General features: G+C 42.0%; 1 protein-coding gene across 26 annotated transcripts in view; it reads right to left on the reverse strand.

Moving 5' to 3' along the window:
* The window catches only part of LOC110524343 (suppressor of tumorigenicity 7 protein homolog), an 81,778-nt gene that overhangs the window by 28,296 nt on the left and 32,754 nt on the right, over positions 1–20,728 (reverse strand). For 17 of the 26 annotated variants that reach the window (XR_016495613.1, XR_016495617.1, XR_016495616.1 and 14 more), the window contains exon 2: positions 14,196–14,231. The exons of the other annotated variants lie outside the window; for them this stretch is intronic. Coding sequence is in view for 4 of the 17 variants with exons in the window: in XM_036979294.2 (XP_036835189.1) it covers positions 14,196–14,217 (22 nt within the window). In the remaining 13 variants the exon portion in view is untranslated. The remainder of the gene's footprint in view (positions 1–14,195; positions 14,232–20,728) is intronic. 26 annotated transcript variants of the gene reach the window in all.

Here is a 20,728-nt window from a genome sequence, read left to right on the forward strand (position 1 = left end):
ACCCCTCTCAACGAACCTACACGAGAGTGCATGACTAGAAGACGCTAGAAAGACAGTCAATCTAGTCCATTAATGCCATGTGTCCCAACCGTCTTGGAGATAGAAAAGAGTAAAACCATATGCATTCTAATTGATTATTTTTTAAATATTTTTAAACAATACAATTGTTTGCCTTTCCCCAAAAAGAGCCCAATGAGAACCGGACAACTGCCAGACAGAGAGCCCAATAAGAACCGGACAACTGCCAGATAGAGAGCCCAATGAGAACCCGGACAATTGCCAGACAGAGAGCCCAATGAGAACCGGACAATTGCCAGACAGAGGGCCCAATGAGAACCGGACAATTGCCAGACAGAGAGCCCAATGAGAACCCGGACAATTACCAGACAGAGAGCCCAATGAGAACCGGACAACTGCCAGACAGAGAGCCCAATAAGAACCGGACAACTGCCAGACAGAGAGCCCAATGAAATTAAATGTATGATGCGGTTACACTAAATCATACAGTGGTACAGTAGCTGCTGGGAATGAACAGAAATATGATGGATGATAATTTTCTAAACAAGATCCCCCTGAACCAATTACCTAAGGGCCCTCTGCTGTGAGCTCGCCTGGACTTCCTTTGAAGATGCCTCTATGGGAGATGCTTGAACAACGTCGATGAATTCTATGCATTTGCATTTCAAACCATAACAGGACATCTAATCCATCTGTGTCCTTAACCCAAACTCCCTCATCATCACCAACCTAGCAGTCAACATGAAGAGGGTTTATTTAGGGTGTTAAGCCAAAAGGCTAAATATCGAGGGTAGGCTATTATTTGAAAGCTGTTGGCTAAATATCGAGGGTAGGCTATTATTTGAAAGCTGATGTCATGATTGGTGCTTGGCTGTCAATTATCAAATAAAATGATAATCTTGCTCTTCTCCAGATCTCATAACCCCCTGTCCACTTTATCAGCGAACTCGTCTAGGGAGCATGCGCCAAAACCAGATTGGGCATGTTTGCTATTTAAATCGCAACAATGATTTTGATGGCAAAATCATTGGTAGAGTTGAAAATGCGATGGAAACCCAAACATCCACAAACACAAAGATCCACATTTTTCAGCTGAAAGATTCCCAGAGCTTACCCATGATGATGCACAACAATTTAAGTCAATAGTTTTTGTCACATTACACTATATATACAAAAGTGTGTGGACACCCCTTCAAATTAACGGATTCGGCTATTCCAGCTACACACGTTGCTGACGTGTGTATAAAATGGCACACCGCCATGCAATCTCCATAGACAAACACTGGCTTTCAACATGGCACCATCACAGAATGCCACCTTTCCAACATGTCAGATCATGAAATTTCTGCCATGCTAGAGCTGCCCCGTCTAGAAGAAAGTGGAAACGTCTAGGAGCAAAAATGTCTCAACCACGAAGTGGTAGGCCACACAAGCTCATAGAATGGGACCGTTGAGTGCTGAAGAGCGTAGCACATAAAAATTGCCTGTTCTATTGCAACACTAACTACTGAATTCCAAACTGCCTGTGGAAACAATGTCAACACAATAACTGTTTGTCGGGAGCTTCGTGAAATGTGTTTCCATGGTCGAGCAGCCGCACACAAGCCAAAGATCACCATGCGCAATGCCAAGGGTAAGCTAAAAGGATTAAGGTTAGGGTTAGCTAAGATGCTAAGTAGAGCTGTGCGATATGGCCAAATGATTATATTATGGTGTAAACATTTTTGACAGTATTTTATGTTTTTGAATGATAAAAGTTGTACATTTGCTCTATGAGTAGTGCGTGACCCTAGGGTGGCAACACATACATTCTAAGTGATTTCAATTCGTTTCTCTCCTTTCTGATTGTTTTATACTGTTCAATGCAACTTCAAACCAAAATATATTTTCGGAATTTTCATCCATTTCCACACTGCCACGTAGGGCTACACAATATGTTAAAATTGCGGTTTGACTTGTGATTTAGAGCATAACACTTGGGTGAACTGTTGGAATCATGGAAATAGAATGATTATTCTAATTCTATAGTTAGAATATAATATAGGGTACTTTAAATGCAGTGTTTTGACATTACAAAAGAAAATGCCAGGGAGGAGTTATTGTGACCGAGTAGAAACCAGTGTTGACAAGTGTTCCTAGGGGACCCTATAATCTTCATATACATTGAATGTCCTCTCTTAGCTACTTCATGTAGCTAACATATTCTTGCTTTGTGTATTCCTTTGATTTAGAAGATACTGTTACACATGCAAATTTAGGTCTACACCATCACTGGTATTATCAGGCTATATGGCTAGTTATGTTTGCTCTGACTCAGTACATGTATTAGTTAGCTAGCGATTAGCATTACCGAGCTAACAAGATTTAGGCCCAACTTACTAAAACAAACTAGCTGTTTGCAGATGTAAGCAACACAAACTTAGTGTAATTATAGAACGCTAGTGGATTTAAAACAGCATCGTTGTTATCAATATTGTTGCAAAGTAGCTAAAAAGTAGTAAATAGTTGAAAAGTTGATAGTTGATAGTAAATTGTCCATGATGAGATTCGACATTCGTGTATACGCCCACCCATCCACCACTACAAATCACCCTGCTTTCATTTTTGCCTTAATTAACTATCTTTCTTTCTTATGTAACCATACCAAATGTAACAATACTAATTTGAGTGGACAAATGTACCTTTACCATGTTATGTCTAGTCTATGAGACCAGGCTGGGTTAGCCCACCTTTATTTAACTAGGCAAGTCAGTTAAGAACAAATTCTTATTTTTAATAACCACAGGATGGTTTTTCAATATTGTCAATAGTGTTGAAACTATTTCTTTGAAATGTTTTAATATTTGTAACTACTTTTTAAGTAAATACATGCAGTCAACTTGTGCAATACAATAGGAGACACAGCAGATCACATTCTTAATTTCACCAGTCACATTTTTCATTATGAATCTTAATGGCAGTCTCCAGTCACATGGTGTTTCTTCACAAGCGAGTTACTAACTGTTGTGCAGCACGCGCTAGCTAATCTAGTTACAGAATGGAATTCACAACTAAATGTTTGCCAGCTAGATATCTTATAACCATTATGGAAACTGTCTGAAAGTTCTAAAGGCTATAGCATTCTACTGTGCTTATAATTGCTAGGCTTCTAACTAGCCTAGCCTAGCACACGCCTACGAGCCAACAGCGAAGGAACCCAGTTGGGGAGAGGTCATGGATAGCCTCCATTCCCTCCCCTCATGGTCTGATGACGTAGTGTCAGGCGAAGGCGAGTTATGGGATGACAAGGATGATGATCGGATATCCTCGAGATAGTTTAGGAGATGGGGGCAGACAAACGCGTTCTCCCGCCTTCAGGTCTGATGGCCCCGAGAGCAGTGAAGGCACGTTGCTTAGTCTCTAAGCCTTTAGATCGTTCTAGGACATGTCGTCTATTGTTTTTTTTATATATTTTTTTTATTTAACCTTTATTTAACTAGGCAAGTCAGTTAAGAACAAATTCTTATTTTCAATGACGGGTTAACTGCATTTTCTCATTGTCGCACCTTGGAGCCTATGGATTTCCACCTGTGTCCTTCCCCAGAAGGGCGCCCCCGTCGATTTTCAGTAAGTGCATCTACACTACCGTTCAAAAGTTTGGGGAGACTTAGAAATGTCCTTGTTTTCCATGCATGAAAACATACATGAAATGAGTTGCAAAATGAATAGGAAATATAGTCAGGACGTTGACAAGGTTATAAATAATGATTTTTAATTGAAATAATAACCGTGTCCTTCAAACGTTGCTTTTTGTCAAAGAATCCTCCATTTGCAGCAATTACAGCCTTGCAGACCTTTGGCATTCTAGTTGTCAGTTTGTTGAGGTAATCTGAAGAGATTTCACCCCATGCTTCCTGAAGCACCTCCCACAAATTGGATTGGCTTGATGGGCATTTCTTTACGTACCATGCGGTCAAGCTGCTCCCACAACAGCTCAATAGGGTTGAGATCCGGTGACTGTGCTGGCCACTCCATTATAGACAGAATACCAGCTGACTGCTTCTTCCCTAAATAGTTCTTGCACAGTTTGGAGCTGTGCTTTGGGTTATTGTCCTGTTGTAGGAGGAAATTGGCTTCAATTAAGCTTCATCCACAGGGTATGGCATGGTGTTGCAAAATAGAGTGATAGCCTTCCTTCTTCAAGATCCCTTTTACCCTGCACAAATCTCCCACTTTACCACCACCAAAGCACCCCCAGACCATCACATTGCCTCCACCATGCTTGACAGATGGCATCACTCCTGCAGCATCTCTTCATTTTCTCTGCGTCTCACGAATGTTCTTCTTTGTGATCCAAACACCTCAAACTTAGATTCATCTGTCCATGACACTTCTATCCAATCTTCTTATGTCCAGTGTGTGTTCTTTTGCCCATCTTAATCTTCTATTTTTATTGGCCAATTTGAGATATGGCTTTTTCTTTGCAACTCTGCCCAGAAGGCCAGCATCCCTGAGTCGCCTCTTCACTGTTGACATTCAGACTGGTGTTTTTGTAAGTACTATTTAATGAAGCTGCCAGTTGAGGACTTGTGAGGTGTCTGTTTCTCAAACTAGACACTAATATACTTGTACTCTTGCTTAGTTGTGCACGGGGGCCTCCCACTCCTCTATCTATTCTGGTTAGCGCCAGTTTGCGCTGTTCTGTGAAGGGAGTAGTACTAGCATTGTATGAGATCTTCAGTTTCTTGCCAATCTCTCGCATGGAATAGCCTTCATTTCTTAGAACAAGAAGAGACTGACGAGTTTCAGAAGAAAGTTCTTTGTATCTGGCCATTTTGAGCCTGTACTCAAACCCACAAATGCTGATGCCCGATATACTCAACTAGTCTGAAGGCCAGTTGTATTGCTTCTTTAAATCAGAACAACAGTTTTCAGCTGTGATAACATAATTGCAAAAGGGTTTTCTAATGATTAATTAGCCTTTTAAAATGATACACTTGGATTGGCTAACACAACGTGCCATTGGAACATAGGAATGATGGGTTGCTGATAATGGGCCTCTGTATGCCCATGTAGATATTCCATAAAAAAATCTGCAGTTTCCAGCTACAATAGTCATTTACAATGTCTACACTGCATTTCTGATCAATATGATATTTTAAACGGACATTCTTTTTTTTTTTCAAAAACAAGGACATTTCTAAGTGACCCAAAACATTTGAACTGTACTGTATATTGTAATGGCCTTCATATGAGCATCATCACACTATGTGAGTATATTGTAGTGGTGTCCATCTTAACTGCTAACCATATGATATCAGCAGTCTTTCATGCCAAAGCTGCATACTGAGGCAGAGATCGATCAATCAATACCACTCGGTCTTTAACTACAGGTCACCTTCACCACAAAAAAATGCAGTGCCTCGCACAATACATACACAAGGACGCCATTATAAGATGAGTTTTCTTGGTCTATATCTCAGCTGGGCAAGTGATTCAGTCTAATATGATGGCCAAAGGGTAAAATAGACTTATCACAGCAAAAGTAAGGTGGCTTGGACCATTTGGTCAGACTTGTGTGGCTGTAGTCAGCTCATTTTTTACCAAAACAGTGTACCTTCGAAAAATCAACACAAACAGCATATTCAGCCTCCTTTTGGTGCTGTTCTGTATCCACTCTGTACATCCACCCTTTCTAGGTGCATTTCCCATAGAAACCGCTACACTCTACAGTGTAGTGCAAAAGGCCATTGAAATGAAACCAGGAAAGAGGAGCAGCATACCCAAACCTAACAACGAACCTGTGTATACTGTACGTGTGCAACAAAGGGCCTTATTACAGACAGAAATACGCCTCAGCTCCCCCTAACACGATCCTGCAGGTGAAGAAGCCAGACGTGGAGGCCCTGGGCTGGTGTGGTTACACGTGGTATGTGGTTGAGGCCAGTTGGACGTACTGCCAAATTCTCTAAAACGATGTTGGAGGCGGCATTTGGTAGAAACATGTACATTAAATTCTCTGGCAACAGCTCTGGTTGACATTCCTGCAGTCAGCATGCCAATTGCACGCTCCCTCAAAACTTGCAACATCTGTGGCATTGTGTTGTGTGACAAAACTGCACATTTTAGAGTGGCCTTTTATTGTCGCCAGCACAAGGTGCACTTGTGTAATGATCATGCTGTTAATCAGCTTCTTGATATGCCACACCTGTCAGGTGGATGGATTATCTTGGCATAGGAGAAATGCTCACTAACAGGGATGTAAACAAATTTGTGCTCAAAATTTGAGAGAAATAAGCTTTTTATGTTTCTGGAACATTTCAGGGAACTTATTTCAGCTCATGAAACATTGGACCAACACTTTACATGTTGCGTTTAAATTTTTGCTCAGTATATTTTTTCGAAAGTATCTGTATCTGATTACAATATACAGTTGAAGTCGGAAGTTTACATACACTTAGGTTGGAGTCATTAAAACTTGTTTTTCAACCACTTCACAAATTTCTTGTTAACAAACTAAAGTTTTGGCAAGTCGGTTAGCACATCTACTTTGTGCATGACAAGTAATTTTTTAGAACAATTGTTTACAGACAGATTGTTTCACTTAGAATTCATTGTATCACAATTCCAGTGGGTCAGAGGTTTACATACACTAAATAGACTGTGCCTTTAAACAGCTTGAAAAATCCAGAAAATGATGTCATGGTTTTAGAAGCTTCTGATAGCAAAGCCCTGACCTCAATCCTATAGAACATTTGTGGGCAGAACTGAAAAAGTGTGTGCGAGCAAGGAGGCCTACAAACCTGACTCAGTTACACCAGCTCTATCTGGAGGAATGGGCCAAAATTCACCTAACTAATTGTTGGAAGCTTGTGGAAGGCTACCCAAAACGTTTGACCCAAGTTAAACAATTTAAAGGCAATGCTACCAAATACTAATTGAGTGTATGTAAACTTCTGACCCACTTGGAATGTGATGAAAGAAATACAAGTTGAACTAAATCACTCTCTCTACTATTATTCTGACATTTCACATTCTTAAAATAAAGTGGTGATCCCAACCGACCTAAGACAGGGAATTTTTACTAGGATTAAATGTCAGGAATTGTGAAAAACTGAGTTTAAATGTATTTGGCTAAGGTGTATGCAAACTTCCGACATCAACTGTACATTAAAACTCAATTATTGACATTTAATCCTAGTAAAAGTTCCCTGTCTTCCAACTTCAACTGTATTTGCCATTAACGTAATGGATTACAGTTAGTTTTTTTGTAATCCGTTACTCCCCAACCCTGCCTGTTTATAGGCCAAGCACTGTAGTTTGTTGTGACAGTGTGTGGTAAATTGTGTCCGCTATGTAGTTATTTGTGACTGTTAGAGCTAGTATTTGAAGACTGTATGCAATTTAGGTAGTCTGTAGTTCATGTGAGTCTGAGTTTGTAGTAAAAAACATAAGTGTCTGATGTGTGTTGCTTCTGATTCAGGTTTAGTAAGATTGAAACTAAAATGACCAACCAGTTTGTCAGCCACCACAGACCCTGAAAAGTCCAAGCAAAAACCTAGCCATCCGACAATGGAAGAAACCATGCTCGCCACCACAAAGCAATCGCCATGGGAACCTAAATAAGAGAACATGACCGAGTATACCAGCAACAGGTGGATAAATCTGAGCCCCGAAACAAATCAGCAGACAGTGGGCCTCTACTGGAATAATATCTTACCAGCAGTAACATTCACCCATAACACACATTTAATCTGGACATAGTGCTGGCTATTTTAGAGTATGTTGGTTAGCTGACCAACTCACTGACTCTGCTTTGTATCACACCAGGTAGACAAAGCATTGTAGTAATTCATTAATGAAGGGCAGGTAATGACCCTCCACTGATGCACCTTTTGGCTACAGACTTACACTAAGCTCTTCAGGACAACAACAGGTCCGGATGACCTTTAGCGAGACTCCTGCGGAACAGGATTCAACTGTTTGATCAAATCAAATCTTCAGATAGATAACAGATCATCCTTATCCACTTAACCACCATACAATTTCTCAAATGAAAAGATTCAATTCAGATGATATGATAGGAGGAAGCAGCATTTTGATGCATGTTTAGAAGCCAGGGAAACTGGTAACAGAAAGGGTTGCTTGCTGCTAGACTGTTGCACGCAATCTCTAATCTGACTTTCTGGAGAGAGAAAGAAGTAGTCTAACTTTGGTACTGTGACCACAACAGTTTATATTAGATCGCAGCTGTGGATATGACTTGTGGCATTGTGCTGGTAGATTCAGGGGCATCATAGGACTGATCAAGGGGGGGGGAGGGGGGGGGGGGTCACAAATAGATTAGCTGGAACAGTAAACCACCTGCAGGTCAGTGTGACAGCTCCTCAAAAGGACTAGATTCAGGTGAGGGCTGATATTTGTACGAGTGGGTGGTCAGGGGGCCAGAACATAATTACAAGAATTTATACACTGAAAATTCACCACAACTATGCCCAGACAGAGAATATATTTGAAAATAAAAATCATTCCTTTATTACATTAAAGACATGATCACACATATATATATATATATATATATTTTATTTGTGGGAATACTTTAACGGATTTGCTAAATTACATTTTTTAATCTGTAAACACGCATCCAAACACTGGTGATATATCAAACCTAAGACATGTATGTATGCTAACAAAGGCTCTAAATGCGTCCATATTGGTCGCATATACAGTGCATTCGGAAAGTATTTCCAAATTTTGTACCTTACTGCTTTATTCTAAAATGTATTAAATATTTTTTTCCCCCTCAATCAATCTACACACAATACCCTACGATGACAAGAGAAGACAACGCTTCTACTAGTCAGACTATATCTCACAGCCACAAACAGGACTCGAGCCGCATTACCACGGTAACCTCCGCCCTTAAAGAGGCAGTTGAAATTTTTTGTCTCATCTGTGATATTTTGGTTAAAAGACTCAGGTCACAAAATGTTTAATTAATCAATATACCACATTACTTCTTACTAGAAATACATTTATTGTTTTAGAAACATTACAAAGCATGCTTATTGTCTGAGGCTACCCGGAACATGTCCCAGTCCACGTGATCGAGGCAATCTTGAAACGTGGAATCCGATTGGTCAGACCATTGTTGGATAGACATGAGCACGGGCGTTTCCTGTTTTACTTCCGGTCTATAGCCTGGACGCAACAAAATGGAGTCTTGGTCAGATTTGCCGAAGGGAGGGCCTTGTAGGCATCGCAGAAGTTAGAGTAGCAATGGTCGAGTACGCTACCAGCCTGTGTTGCGCATTTGATATGCTGATAGAATTTAGGAAGCCTTGTTCTCAGATTAGCTTTGTTAAAATCCTCAGCTACAATAAATGCAGTTTCAGGATGTATGGTTTCCAGTTTACATAGAGTCCAGTGAAGTTATTTCAGGACCGTCGAGGTATCTGCTTGGCGGGGATATACACGGCTGTGACTATAATCAAAGATAATTATTTTGGTAGATAATACGGTCAGCATTTGATGTCAGGTGAACAAAAGGACTTAAGTTCCTGTATGTTGTTAAGATCACACCATGAGTCGTTAATCATAAGGCAATACACCCGCGCCCTCCTTCTTACCAGAGAGTTGTTTGTTACCGACGGCGCGATGCGTGAAGAAACCGGGTGGCTGTACCGACTCCGACAACATACCCCGAGTGAGCCATGTTTCCGTGAAACAGAGAATGTCACAATCTCTAATGTCTCTCTGGAAGACCTTGTTGTCGAGAGACAGGCTATTGGCGAGTAATATGCTCAGAAGCGGTGCATGGTGTGCTCGCCTTCTCAGTCTGACCAGTAGGCCGCTCCGTCTGCCTCTCCTACGGCGACCATGTTGTTTTGGATCGGCCTCTGGGATAAGATCCCACGTCCAGGGTGGAAGTCCGAACAAAGGAACCGCTTCGGGAAAGTCATATTCCCGGTCGTGATGTTGGTAAGTTGACGTAGCTTTTATATCCAATTGTTCTTCCCGTCTGTATGTAATAACACTTGAGATTTTCTGGGCTAACAATGTAAGTAATAATACATAAAAAAACTAAATGACTGCATAGTTTCCTAAGGACCTGAAGAGAGGCGACCGTCTCTGTCGGGGCCATTATTGGGGACAACATTGATGTATGCGCTGACTCGGTGAGAGAGTTTATTAGCAAGTGCATCGGTGATGTTGTACCCATGGTGACTAGTAAAACTTCCCTAACCAGAAACCGTGGATTGATGGCAGCATTCAAGCAAAATTGAAAGCGCAAACCACCGCTTTTAATCATGGCAAGGCATGACCGAATACAAACAGTGTAGCTATTCCCTCCGCATGGCAATCAAACAAGCAAAGTATCAGTAGAGAGACAAAGTAGAGTCACAATTCAAAAGCTCAAACACGAGACGTAGGTGGCAGGGTCTACAGTCAATCACGGATTACAAAAAGAAAACAAGCCTCGTTGCGGACATTGACATGCTCCCAGACAAATTAAACAACTTATTTGCTCGCTTTGAGGACAATACAGTGCCACAGCCCACTACCAAAGCATGTGGGCTCTCCTTCACCATGGCCAACGTGAGCAAAACATTTAAACGTGTTAACCCTTGCAAGGCTGCCGATCCAGACGGTATCCCTTGCCGCGTCCTTAGAGCATGCGTAGACCAGCTGGCTGGTGTGTTAACGGACATATTTTAATCAATCCCTATCCCAGTCTGCTGTGCCCACATGCTTCAAGATGGCCACAATTGTTCCTATTCCCAAGAAAGCGAAGGTAACTGAACTAAATGACTATCACCCCGTAGCACTTACTTCTGTCATGAAGTGCTTTGAGAGACTAGTTAGGGATCATATCACCTCCACCCTACTGGGTACCCTAGACCCACTCCAATTTGCTTACCGCCCCAATAGGTCCACAGATGACGCAATCGCCATTGCACTGCACACTGCCCTATCCCACCTGGACAAGTGGAATACCTATGTAAAAATGCTGTTCATTGACTACAGCTCAGCATTTAACACCATAGTACCCTCCAAACTCATCATTAAGCTTGAGACCCTGGGTCTCGACCTCGCCCTGTGCAACTGGGTCCTGGATTTTCTGACGGGCCACCCCCAGGTGGTAAGGGTAGGAAACAACATCTCCACCCCGCTGATCTTCAACACCGGGGCCCCACAAAGGTGCGTTCTCAGCCCTCTCCTGTACTCCCTGTTCACCCATGACATGCACACCTCCAACTCAAATCATCAAGTTTGCAGACGACACTACAGTGGTAACCTTGATTACCAACAACGACGAGATGGCCTACAGCGAGGAGGTGAGGGCCTTTGGAGTGTGGTGTCAGGAAAATAACCTCTCACTCAACATCAACAAAACAAAGGAGATGATCGTGGACTTCAGGAAACAGCAGAGGGAGCATCCCCCCATCCACGTCGACGGGACAGTAGTGGAGAAGGTGGAAAGTTAAGTTCCTTGGCGTACACATTACGGACAAACTGAAAATGATCCACCCACACAGAGAGCGTGATGAAGAAGGCGCAACAGTGCCTCTTCAACCTCAGGAGGCTGAAGAAATTTGGCTTGTCACCCAAAACTCGGAAACTTTTACAGATGCACAATCGAGAGCATCTTGTCGGGCTGTATCACCGCCTGGTACGGCAACTGCTCCGCCCAAAACCGTAAGGCTCTCCAGAGGATAGTGCGGTCTGCACAACGCATCACCAGGGGCAAACTACCTGCCCTCCAGGACACCTACAGCACCCAATGTCACAGAAAGGATAAAAAGATCATCAAAGACAACAACCACCCGAGCCACTGCCTGTTCACCCCACTATCATCCAGAAGGCGAGGTCAGTACAGGTGCATCAAAACTGGGACAGAGAGACTGAAAAACAGCTTCTATCTCAAGGCCATCAAACAGCCATCACTAACAGAGTGGCTGCTGCCAACACACAGACTCAAATCTCTTGCCACTTTAATAAATGTAATAAATGGATTTAATAAAAGGTATCACTAGTCACTTTAAATAACGCCACTTTAATAATGTCTACATATCCTACCGTACTCATCTCAGATGGATATACTGGATTCTATACCATCTACTGCATCTTGCCTATGCCGCATGGCCATCGCTCATCCCTATATTTACATGTAGATATTCATCCCTTCACATTTGTGTGTATAAGGTAGTCTATGAATCTGTTAGATTACTTGTTAGATATTACTCGGAACTAGAAGCACAAGCATTTCGCTACACTCGCATTAACATTTGCTAACCATGTGTATATGAAAAATACAATTTGATTCGTCCGTTTGTGTTTTGTTGGTGTCATTTTTGCAGAAAAAATATATTTTGTCCGGTAATCTGAGTGGCTGGTAGATTTTTAAATCTACCTCCCACAGTAGCTGATGGACCAAAAAGTTAATTTTAGGCCCTGTGACTATCACTCTGATATTAGCTACTAGGTAGCTACTTTCCACGCCACTGCGGGAAGCGGGAACTAAGGACACCATGTCCCGGTGTTGACGCCGTTCATCTCCTTGATACATACTTAAACTGTATGTATGTATCAAGGTGACATTTAGATGGTTATTAATATGAGTTATTTCTTGTGTGGCTATCCTACTTTAATTAAAATCATGGGAAGGAAAACATTTTGCCACGTTAGCTACCGCCGGCGACACCATGATACAGCTGCCCCGACCTCAGGTCGGCAGGCACCTTGATACTGGTGCACTGGTCATCAGCCACGCAAAACATGCACCCCAAATCAGCCACGCAAAATGGTCTTGAGTGACAACAAATCTCCCACAATTAGCCGATTTGCTTTCCACACACCCACTCCTTTTGACATACCTACTCGCCCATACTCAGTCGCCATATTGGGCTGCAGTTACCCCATACTTACTGTGACCTGGATTTGTTTTATTTGGGAGCATCTTGTAATTATTGAAATATAAAGTGAACACATGTTCATTGGCTTCACGGCTGTACCATTACTACAGGGAAAATGGCTTGTTTTTAGCCCTAACAAATAAAAAGATATTACCAGCCCAATGTTTATTTCTTCTTATTGCAGGGGGATTGGTGAGCTGCATTTGACATACATAAACCATGTTGCGGGCCGTTCTAAAACTGCTTGAGGGACATTTGTTTACACCTTGTGCAGTCATGTTACCTCCTTAGCTAGCCACCTGGTAACTTTACTAGTAAGCTATATCTGAACTTTTGAGGCCACAGAAAGACAAATAATATTCCACAAATGACTTGGTATTCGTGTCAACATTTTGGCTTTTTATAATAAACTAATGTATTTCCATTGTTACATAGTCTCTAGGGCACAACATGTGCTTCAGAAGTAGCTCGAATACATAAAAGGCCCAATACAGGGTACATCTCAAAATATTTTCTGGTGCTCCTAACTTTTAAAAGTTGGGAGCACCAGAGCTACAAATGAAAGACGTTAATTTAGAGCCCCCGATGCTAGCATCTCCGTTCCTTAGCGTGTGGAAATGCTACATTCACCCCGCTCAATGTCACCTGACCGAGCAGGAGAGAGATGGAGACGGAGACTGAGAGAACTACCTGCAATGGCAGGAGGGTTCCTAAAGCTCACTGTAGAAAAACATGATCCATTCATCTATCTATCTATCTATCTATCTATCTATAAAACATGTCACGTGGAATGCACGCACACATAACATGCACACAGAGAGTCAGTAATTGTGTCTATTTCAGGATAGCTAGCCAAGCCATTACATTTAGAGAGGTGAGAAGAGAATAAAATGCATCACAGAATAAATCGGATAAATCTGGGATAAACATGGAGGCGTGCAAGAAGACTATTGTGGATTAAAATAAACTGGAAAAAAGGAGGGGAGGGAAGGAAGGTGTTGGAAGGGATTAAGAGGGAGAGAGATGGATTTTTTTTCATCACAACCAGCTATCATAGACCCTTTATGCAAAATGGTAGATCCCAGCTTTCTTGCCGAGCAATCTGTCAACAGGAAACAAGGAAAACAACACGAACGACAGAGAAAGGGGAAAAAGAGAGGGATGAAAAGAGAATGAAGCGAGCAGCCCAGAATGAAGCGAGCAGACACCGTAACACCAGACAACACACAACACACAGAGAGAAAGACAGATGAGGCTGGAGGATGGCGATACGGTACTTACATGAGGACTCTGTGCCAAACATGGCTGGGCCGGGCGCTGCGATGGAGATAGAGGGAGAGGGAAGAGGGAGGGAGAGAGAGAGAGAGAGAGAGAGAGAGAGAGAGAGGGAGGGGGGTTGATGAGCAGGCAGCTACACAGCGGGGGTCATCAAAGCACACAATGCAGCCAGCCGGCCTGCCCTGGCTTTCAGATGCTCGGCTCGCTCACAAGCTTCGCACTCCACTCCTGTAGCCGTTAAACGGCCTTCCTCCACACACACAGCTCCCAAAACACACACGGTCCAGCCGCTGAACAGGGGCCTCAAGAGAAGGAAAATACCATCCAACAATAGATTTCCTTCTCCACAGAAAACATGCGTGTTTAAATCCAGACAGAGAAGGAGCTCCCTGCCTGCTGCAGCTAGCTCTCCTTTCCTCCTCTTGCTATCTCCTACTATCCTCCGTTTCTCTATCTCTCGTTGTATATGTCCATGCAGCCGAGAACGAGAGGCGGGCTGTCCCGAGTAAAAAAGCTGAAAGCAAATACTGCAATCCTGTAGGCAGCCTGGTGGGTAATTCTATATCGATGCAAACAGTGAGTGATGTCAGGAACCTTGACCGACACTGGTCGCGTTCCCCTGCTCAGACGTTGCATGCATCAACCAATAGTGGCGTGCCACGTCATCAACTGCGTTGTCAGGTACCAGATTGCTATAACCTAACGTAGAAGGCGAAAAAAAACGCCTGAGCAGAGGAATCGGAAGTTAAGTTAAAAATACTGTATTCCTGAAAACCGGCAACATCTGCTTTCTTCCAACGCTGCCAAGGGTGAGATTGCTATGACATATGTTGTTAGCTGATACTTAAAAATACCTATCCAGGCGTTATAAGACCTGGCATGGGTAAGCAATGCCTGGGCAGAGAAATGCGCCCACTGACTGACTGCTGCTGGAGAGAGGGCGAAGGGGGGGAGGGAGGGAGAGGGGCACGCAAGTGGTACTGGGAAAAGACCAATCATATGGGGTTGTCTAGTATGGTCCCCCCCAAAAAACCTGCTGTCAAACACACACACATCCCCCACCGGAGGAGCGGTAGGCTAAGGGGAATAGAGGCAGGTCCAATGTGGCAGCTGAATGAATAAGAACCACTACTCTGGAGACAGCTGTGTGTATACCTGCCTGTGCAGCGGCTACACTAATGAACACGTACACCAGGTGAATTCACCTACCTACAGTACAAGGAACTATCTAACCACATAAGCTACCAAAAATATTAGGTCTATATATGCGTGGGTGGGTTGTAATTACATTAACATTCAGCAAAATGCAACGGTCAGCAAACAAAATCAGACACGCGCCGAACTGCAACATTTTAAAAAATATGAATGATGACACTGATTGAGCATGATACCCACAGTCTGGTAAGAGCACGTGATTATTCACTCAGTATTATCTCTAACCTATTGCATGAATCTGCATGTTGCATAGTAATAGATTAGAAGCTAGGAATGTCATTATCAGAGTGCATACGTAGGTGATTATGTGAATAGGAGACTACGAGTATGTGTGTATTCTGGGCGGTTATGCTGAGTGTTTATGTAATAACCAAGGGTGTTCATGATAAGTGCGTGTGTCAGGGTTTCCGTTAGCCAGCAATTGCCGGCTTTGGGCGATTAAAAAAAAAAACAACCTAAAAGCCGATAAATAAAACAGTTGCCAAAATGACCCGGAGAAAAAAATAAAAAATCCCATTGCAAAATAATGCTTTTTATTCATTGCTTGAAATAGCAGTGGATGTAAATTCATTTGACCATCATGGTTATCGGTCTATAGGTTGATGTGCATAATTTAGTGGAATTAAATTGGCCTGTGTGTATTTTCGTTAGTCATCATGCATTTTCATTGCGCAACAATTCTAAATGCCATTGCGTGTTAAAAACTGTACACTATTAAAAAGAGCTAATATTTTGTGTGTGTGTATGTGTGTGTGTGTTAGCACTGGGCCTATATGTAAGACTTGCTGTCATGTCAGACAGCCCAAACTGTCATTTGAATAAAGGACTGGAGTGTGATAGCAGCATTAGGATTAAGCCTAGTTCTGTGACTGAGAAAGAAAGGGAGAAGAAGAGAGCGAGAGGGAAAAAGAGGGAGTCTTGACTAAGGCCTCTTCTCCTTTGTCCCTCACACATGGTGGCTCCCTCTCTTCCTTCGCCAAAACCCAACGTCTTTGTCCTTCAAGCGGAGACAGGACCGGCCCACCTTCACCCATCCCTCCCTCCCTCATCCTTCTTCCTCTTCTATCCCGCCATCCCTCCCCCTCTACTAAAAAGACATCTCCATGTTAATTACACAAGGGTCTCTGAAATACCACGCCGGGGGAGAGGAGGAGGGGAAAATAAGAGGGGGAAGGGAGGAGGAGGGATGTTCTGTACAAGGATTAGCTTTAATAAAAACAATCCCCATCTGTAATCATGGGCATCCTAATCTGCTCAAATGTCAGCTTTCCCTAATATTTCATCTGACTGGAGCTCCCATAATCTGATCTAGAATCAGTATTTATGAGTGGGTTCATAATTAGGGCTCGGGTAAGCAAGGCATGAACACCACATTACTATCTATAACGTCAGATGAACTATCATCCTCTAAAACACTCAACTGATGTAAGACTAAGGCTGTGACGATACTATAGCAATATTTGTTCCATGCCAAAAATGAAAACACGAAGCAGATTAAACTCTTTGGTCTTTTAAAAAACCCGCTGTATGTCAACTATTGCGCTATAACTTGTAAAATAAATATATGTGACTATGATGACAACACTAAGATGTTTGTTTCTAACAATAGGGCTGTTTTTCAAAAAAAAAAAAAAAAGTTACATTCGCTTTGTTTCCTTGCCACGAAACTAAGGGGTATCGGGATACTGGTATCGTCCCAGCCCTATTTAGGACATGTGCTTAGAGACAATGCTGTCAATATTCAACAAGGTGAACCAAGAGGAAGAAGAAAAAAAAGGCCTTGGGCACTGCTGGCCTAGAACGAGTCCAGGACCTGATTCAATATGAAATCATTAGTTTATACACAAAAGCATTCAACAGAATGGAAACAAGTGCTAAGGGGCATTGTCCTTTTCTATGGCGAGCGGTAAGAGCTGAGAGAATAATTGCCGCCTTCAGTAAAGCAGAGAGCCCATAAAGTCCTCAATCATCATCGGTTCAGATTCCGAACAGGATAGTTATTTGAGTTGAGCATTGCCAATTGGCACACTCTCTGGTCTTTCGTTGCCTTGACGACCTTCAGGACGCAGGGCCATTGTCATGGCGACCACAAGGGCCAGGTGAGGTGGATGGGGGATGAGGGACTAGTTATAATCTCAGCAAGACAGCCATCAATAAGTGGCTAATAAGTCTGGCTGCACATCTGACTGGCTGACTTACTGTTATTGATGGCTGGCTTTCTTACCAAATACTTACTAAAATACTTACTTACTAAATTGAGAAATGATGTGACTAAACTGAACAAAAATAGAAACTATATTATGAAGATCAATGATATAAAGAATGATGGGAAAAAAACTTGAGTACTTTAAATGAATTGGGCAGAAAGACAAATTCAACTCTATCATTCATTGAATCAGATGGTCAAAACAAGTTGATGTTAATTATTTTAATGATTACTTCATTGGCAAAGTGGGCAAACAGACAGGAAATGCCAACAATGAACAGTGAGCCATCGCATTCATGCATTAAAAAACAAAATGAAAGAAATGCAAGTTTGAATTTTGTAAAGTTAGTGTGGGAGAGGTGGGAAAACTAGTGTTATCGATCAATAAATGACAAAACTCCTGGCATGGACAACAGACGGAAAGTTACTGTCATATCTTTAATATGAGCCTAGAGGAAAGTCTTTGTCCTCAGGCCTGGAGGGAAGCCAAAGTCATTCCGCTACCCAAGAGTGGCAAAGCGACCTTTACTGGTTCTTACAGCAGACCTATCAACTTGTTGCCAGCTCTTAGCAAACTATTCTGTTTGCCCAAATACAACACTATTTCTCTTTAAACAAATTCACAGACTTTCAGCATGCTTATAGAGAAGGGCACTCAACATGTACTGCACTGACACAAATGACTGATGATTGGTTGAAATAAATTGATAATAAGGTGATTATGGGAGCTGTAGTGTTAGATTTCAGTGCAGGCTTTGATATTGACCATAACCTGTTTTTGAGAAAACATGTTTTGTGGATTTTCAACCTCTGCCATATCTTGGATTCAGAGCATTCTAATTGAACTCCAAATTTCCTTTAATGGAAGCCTCTAATGTTAAACATCTAGGGTGTGCTGTACCGCATGGCAACTGTCTAGGCCCTCTACTCTTTCCTATTTTTACCAATGACCTGCCACTGGCATGAAACAAAGCCTGTGTGTCCATGTATGCTGATGATTCAACCATATACATGTGTCAGCAACCACAGCTAATGAAGTCACTGAAACCCTTAACAAAGAGTTGCAGTCTGTTTTGGAATGGGTGGCCAGTAATAAACTGATCCTGAACATCTCTAAAACTAAGAACATTGTATTTGGTACAAATCATTCCCTAAGCTCTAGCCCTCAGCTGAATCTGGTAATGAATGGTGTGGCTGTTGAACAAGTTGAGGAAACTCAATTACTTGGCGTTACCTTAGATTGTAAACTGCCATGGTCAAAACATCTAGATTCAATGGTTGTCAAGATGGGTAGAGGTCTGTCCATAATAAAGAAAAGCTCAGCTTTTTTGACACCACACTCCAAAAAGCAAGTCCCGAAGGCTATAGTTTTGTCTTATCTTGATTATTGTAGTCATGTGGTCAAGTGCTGCAAAGAAATACCTAGTTAACCCATAACAATCTAAGCCGGGATATAGGAAAGATCAGGAAATATATATTTTGACATGTATTTAACCTTTATTTTTGTTACTAAACAATCTAAGCCCTGTCTAAGCCGGGGAAGGGGTTTCTACTAAGCTGTATGGAATTGTTTTAAGAAGGCCATACCAACAACCACTTTGCTATTTGATTGAAGTATAAAAAACAATATTTTGTTGTTGATGAAAATATTTATTTGGCCTTACTCTTATTAGCCCATACAAACGCATAAAATAACAGATTCTCTAAATGGAACAACAGTTAGTGCCCCCCCCTGGCTGCACTTTTTGACATGACTAAGTTAGCCATAGTTGGCTAGCAAGCAAGGTATAAAAACGTTGCCAGCCAGTATGGCAATGGAACATTTAGAACGAAAGACTGGGTCGCGTCTCTAGCAACCGAACCGATAGAACGAATGACCAGCCGGCTTGGGTAGCAACCCTAGATTTGTATTGGGACTATATCTTGTGAAAGGATGAAATAGTATGAACAAATTCATCACAATGTTTTTAATGAAAATATGTCAAATCATTATTTGAATATATTTGTAAACCGTTGTATATAAGTGATAATGCCTTCAAAGCCAGTGTTTGGAGGAAATATTGAAACGGATATATTAACAACACCTGCGCCAATATATCCTCCAAACACCGGCTTCGAGGGCATTCTCACTTAAGTGTCTGCCCTATATCTGACAGATAAGAAATACCTGGAAATATTAGTTATTTATTTTGACATGTATTTAACCCCTTTGTTTAGTGACAAAAATGTCTCCATATATACTTCCATAAATGTTTTCAACAGGTACTGGGGGACTTCAGACGAGTCTTGAGAGGCCTGTGGGCATCCTAGAGCAAAACAAATGACAAAACAACCAACATTTACACAGAGGGGTCATATTAGCGTGTAGCCCAAACTGTTCGGACGCTATAGACAAACGTTGGCAGATCGGCTGTCCAGACTTCAGACGAGTCGCAAGACGCTTGTGTTGGTCGTAGTGCAAAACGGAGAACACCATCGTGTTAGTGAGAGTCTTATCTTTCTATAAGAGTTTGTAGGAAAAACCGTTTGGACGCTAGATATGATTTTGTGAGAAAACTGTTTGTCTCATGGTCTGACAAACACCGCTCTAGCTCGGTCACCTTTCTGCGCAGATGCAGAAGTGTTACATATGCGGATGTGGTGAATTGAGAAGCATCCAAAACAACCTATCTCTAGTTTAAAATGATGGATTTTGATGGGGATTTGTGTATTATGCTAATTGGATTTGTGGGGGTGCAGACATCGACCTTAGAGGATTAAGCTGCGGCTGGCCCAGAACAGAGTAGCACATCTTGCTCTTCATTGTAATCAGAGGGCTAATATAAATACTATGCATGCCAGTCTCTCTTGGCTGAGAGTTAATGAGAGTCTGACTGCATCACTTATTATATTATATTATATTGTGTTGAAAATTCTAAATTGTTTGCATAGTAATCTCACACACAGCTTTGACAGACACACTAAACCCAACCAGACATGCCACCAGGGATCTTTTCACAGTCCCCCGGTCCAGAACAAATTCAAGAAAGCGTACAGCATTATTTAGATCCATTATTGCATGGAACTCCCTTCGGTTTATTTGAGCAATATGAGATTGAAAACCTGGTTTCAGAAA

Source organism: Oncorhynchus mykiss, chromosome 1 (assembly GCF_057628025.1).
Source record: "Oncorhynchus mykiss isolate SJ-2025 chromosome 1, ASM5762802v1, whole genome shotgun sequence".
In the NCBI taxonomy this organism is placed as follows: Eukaryota; Metazoa; Chordata; class Actinopteri; order Salmoniformes; family Salmonidae; genus Oncorhynchus; species Oncorhynchus mykiss.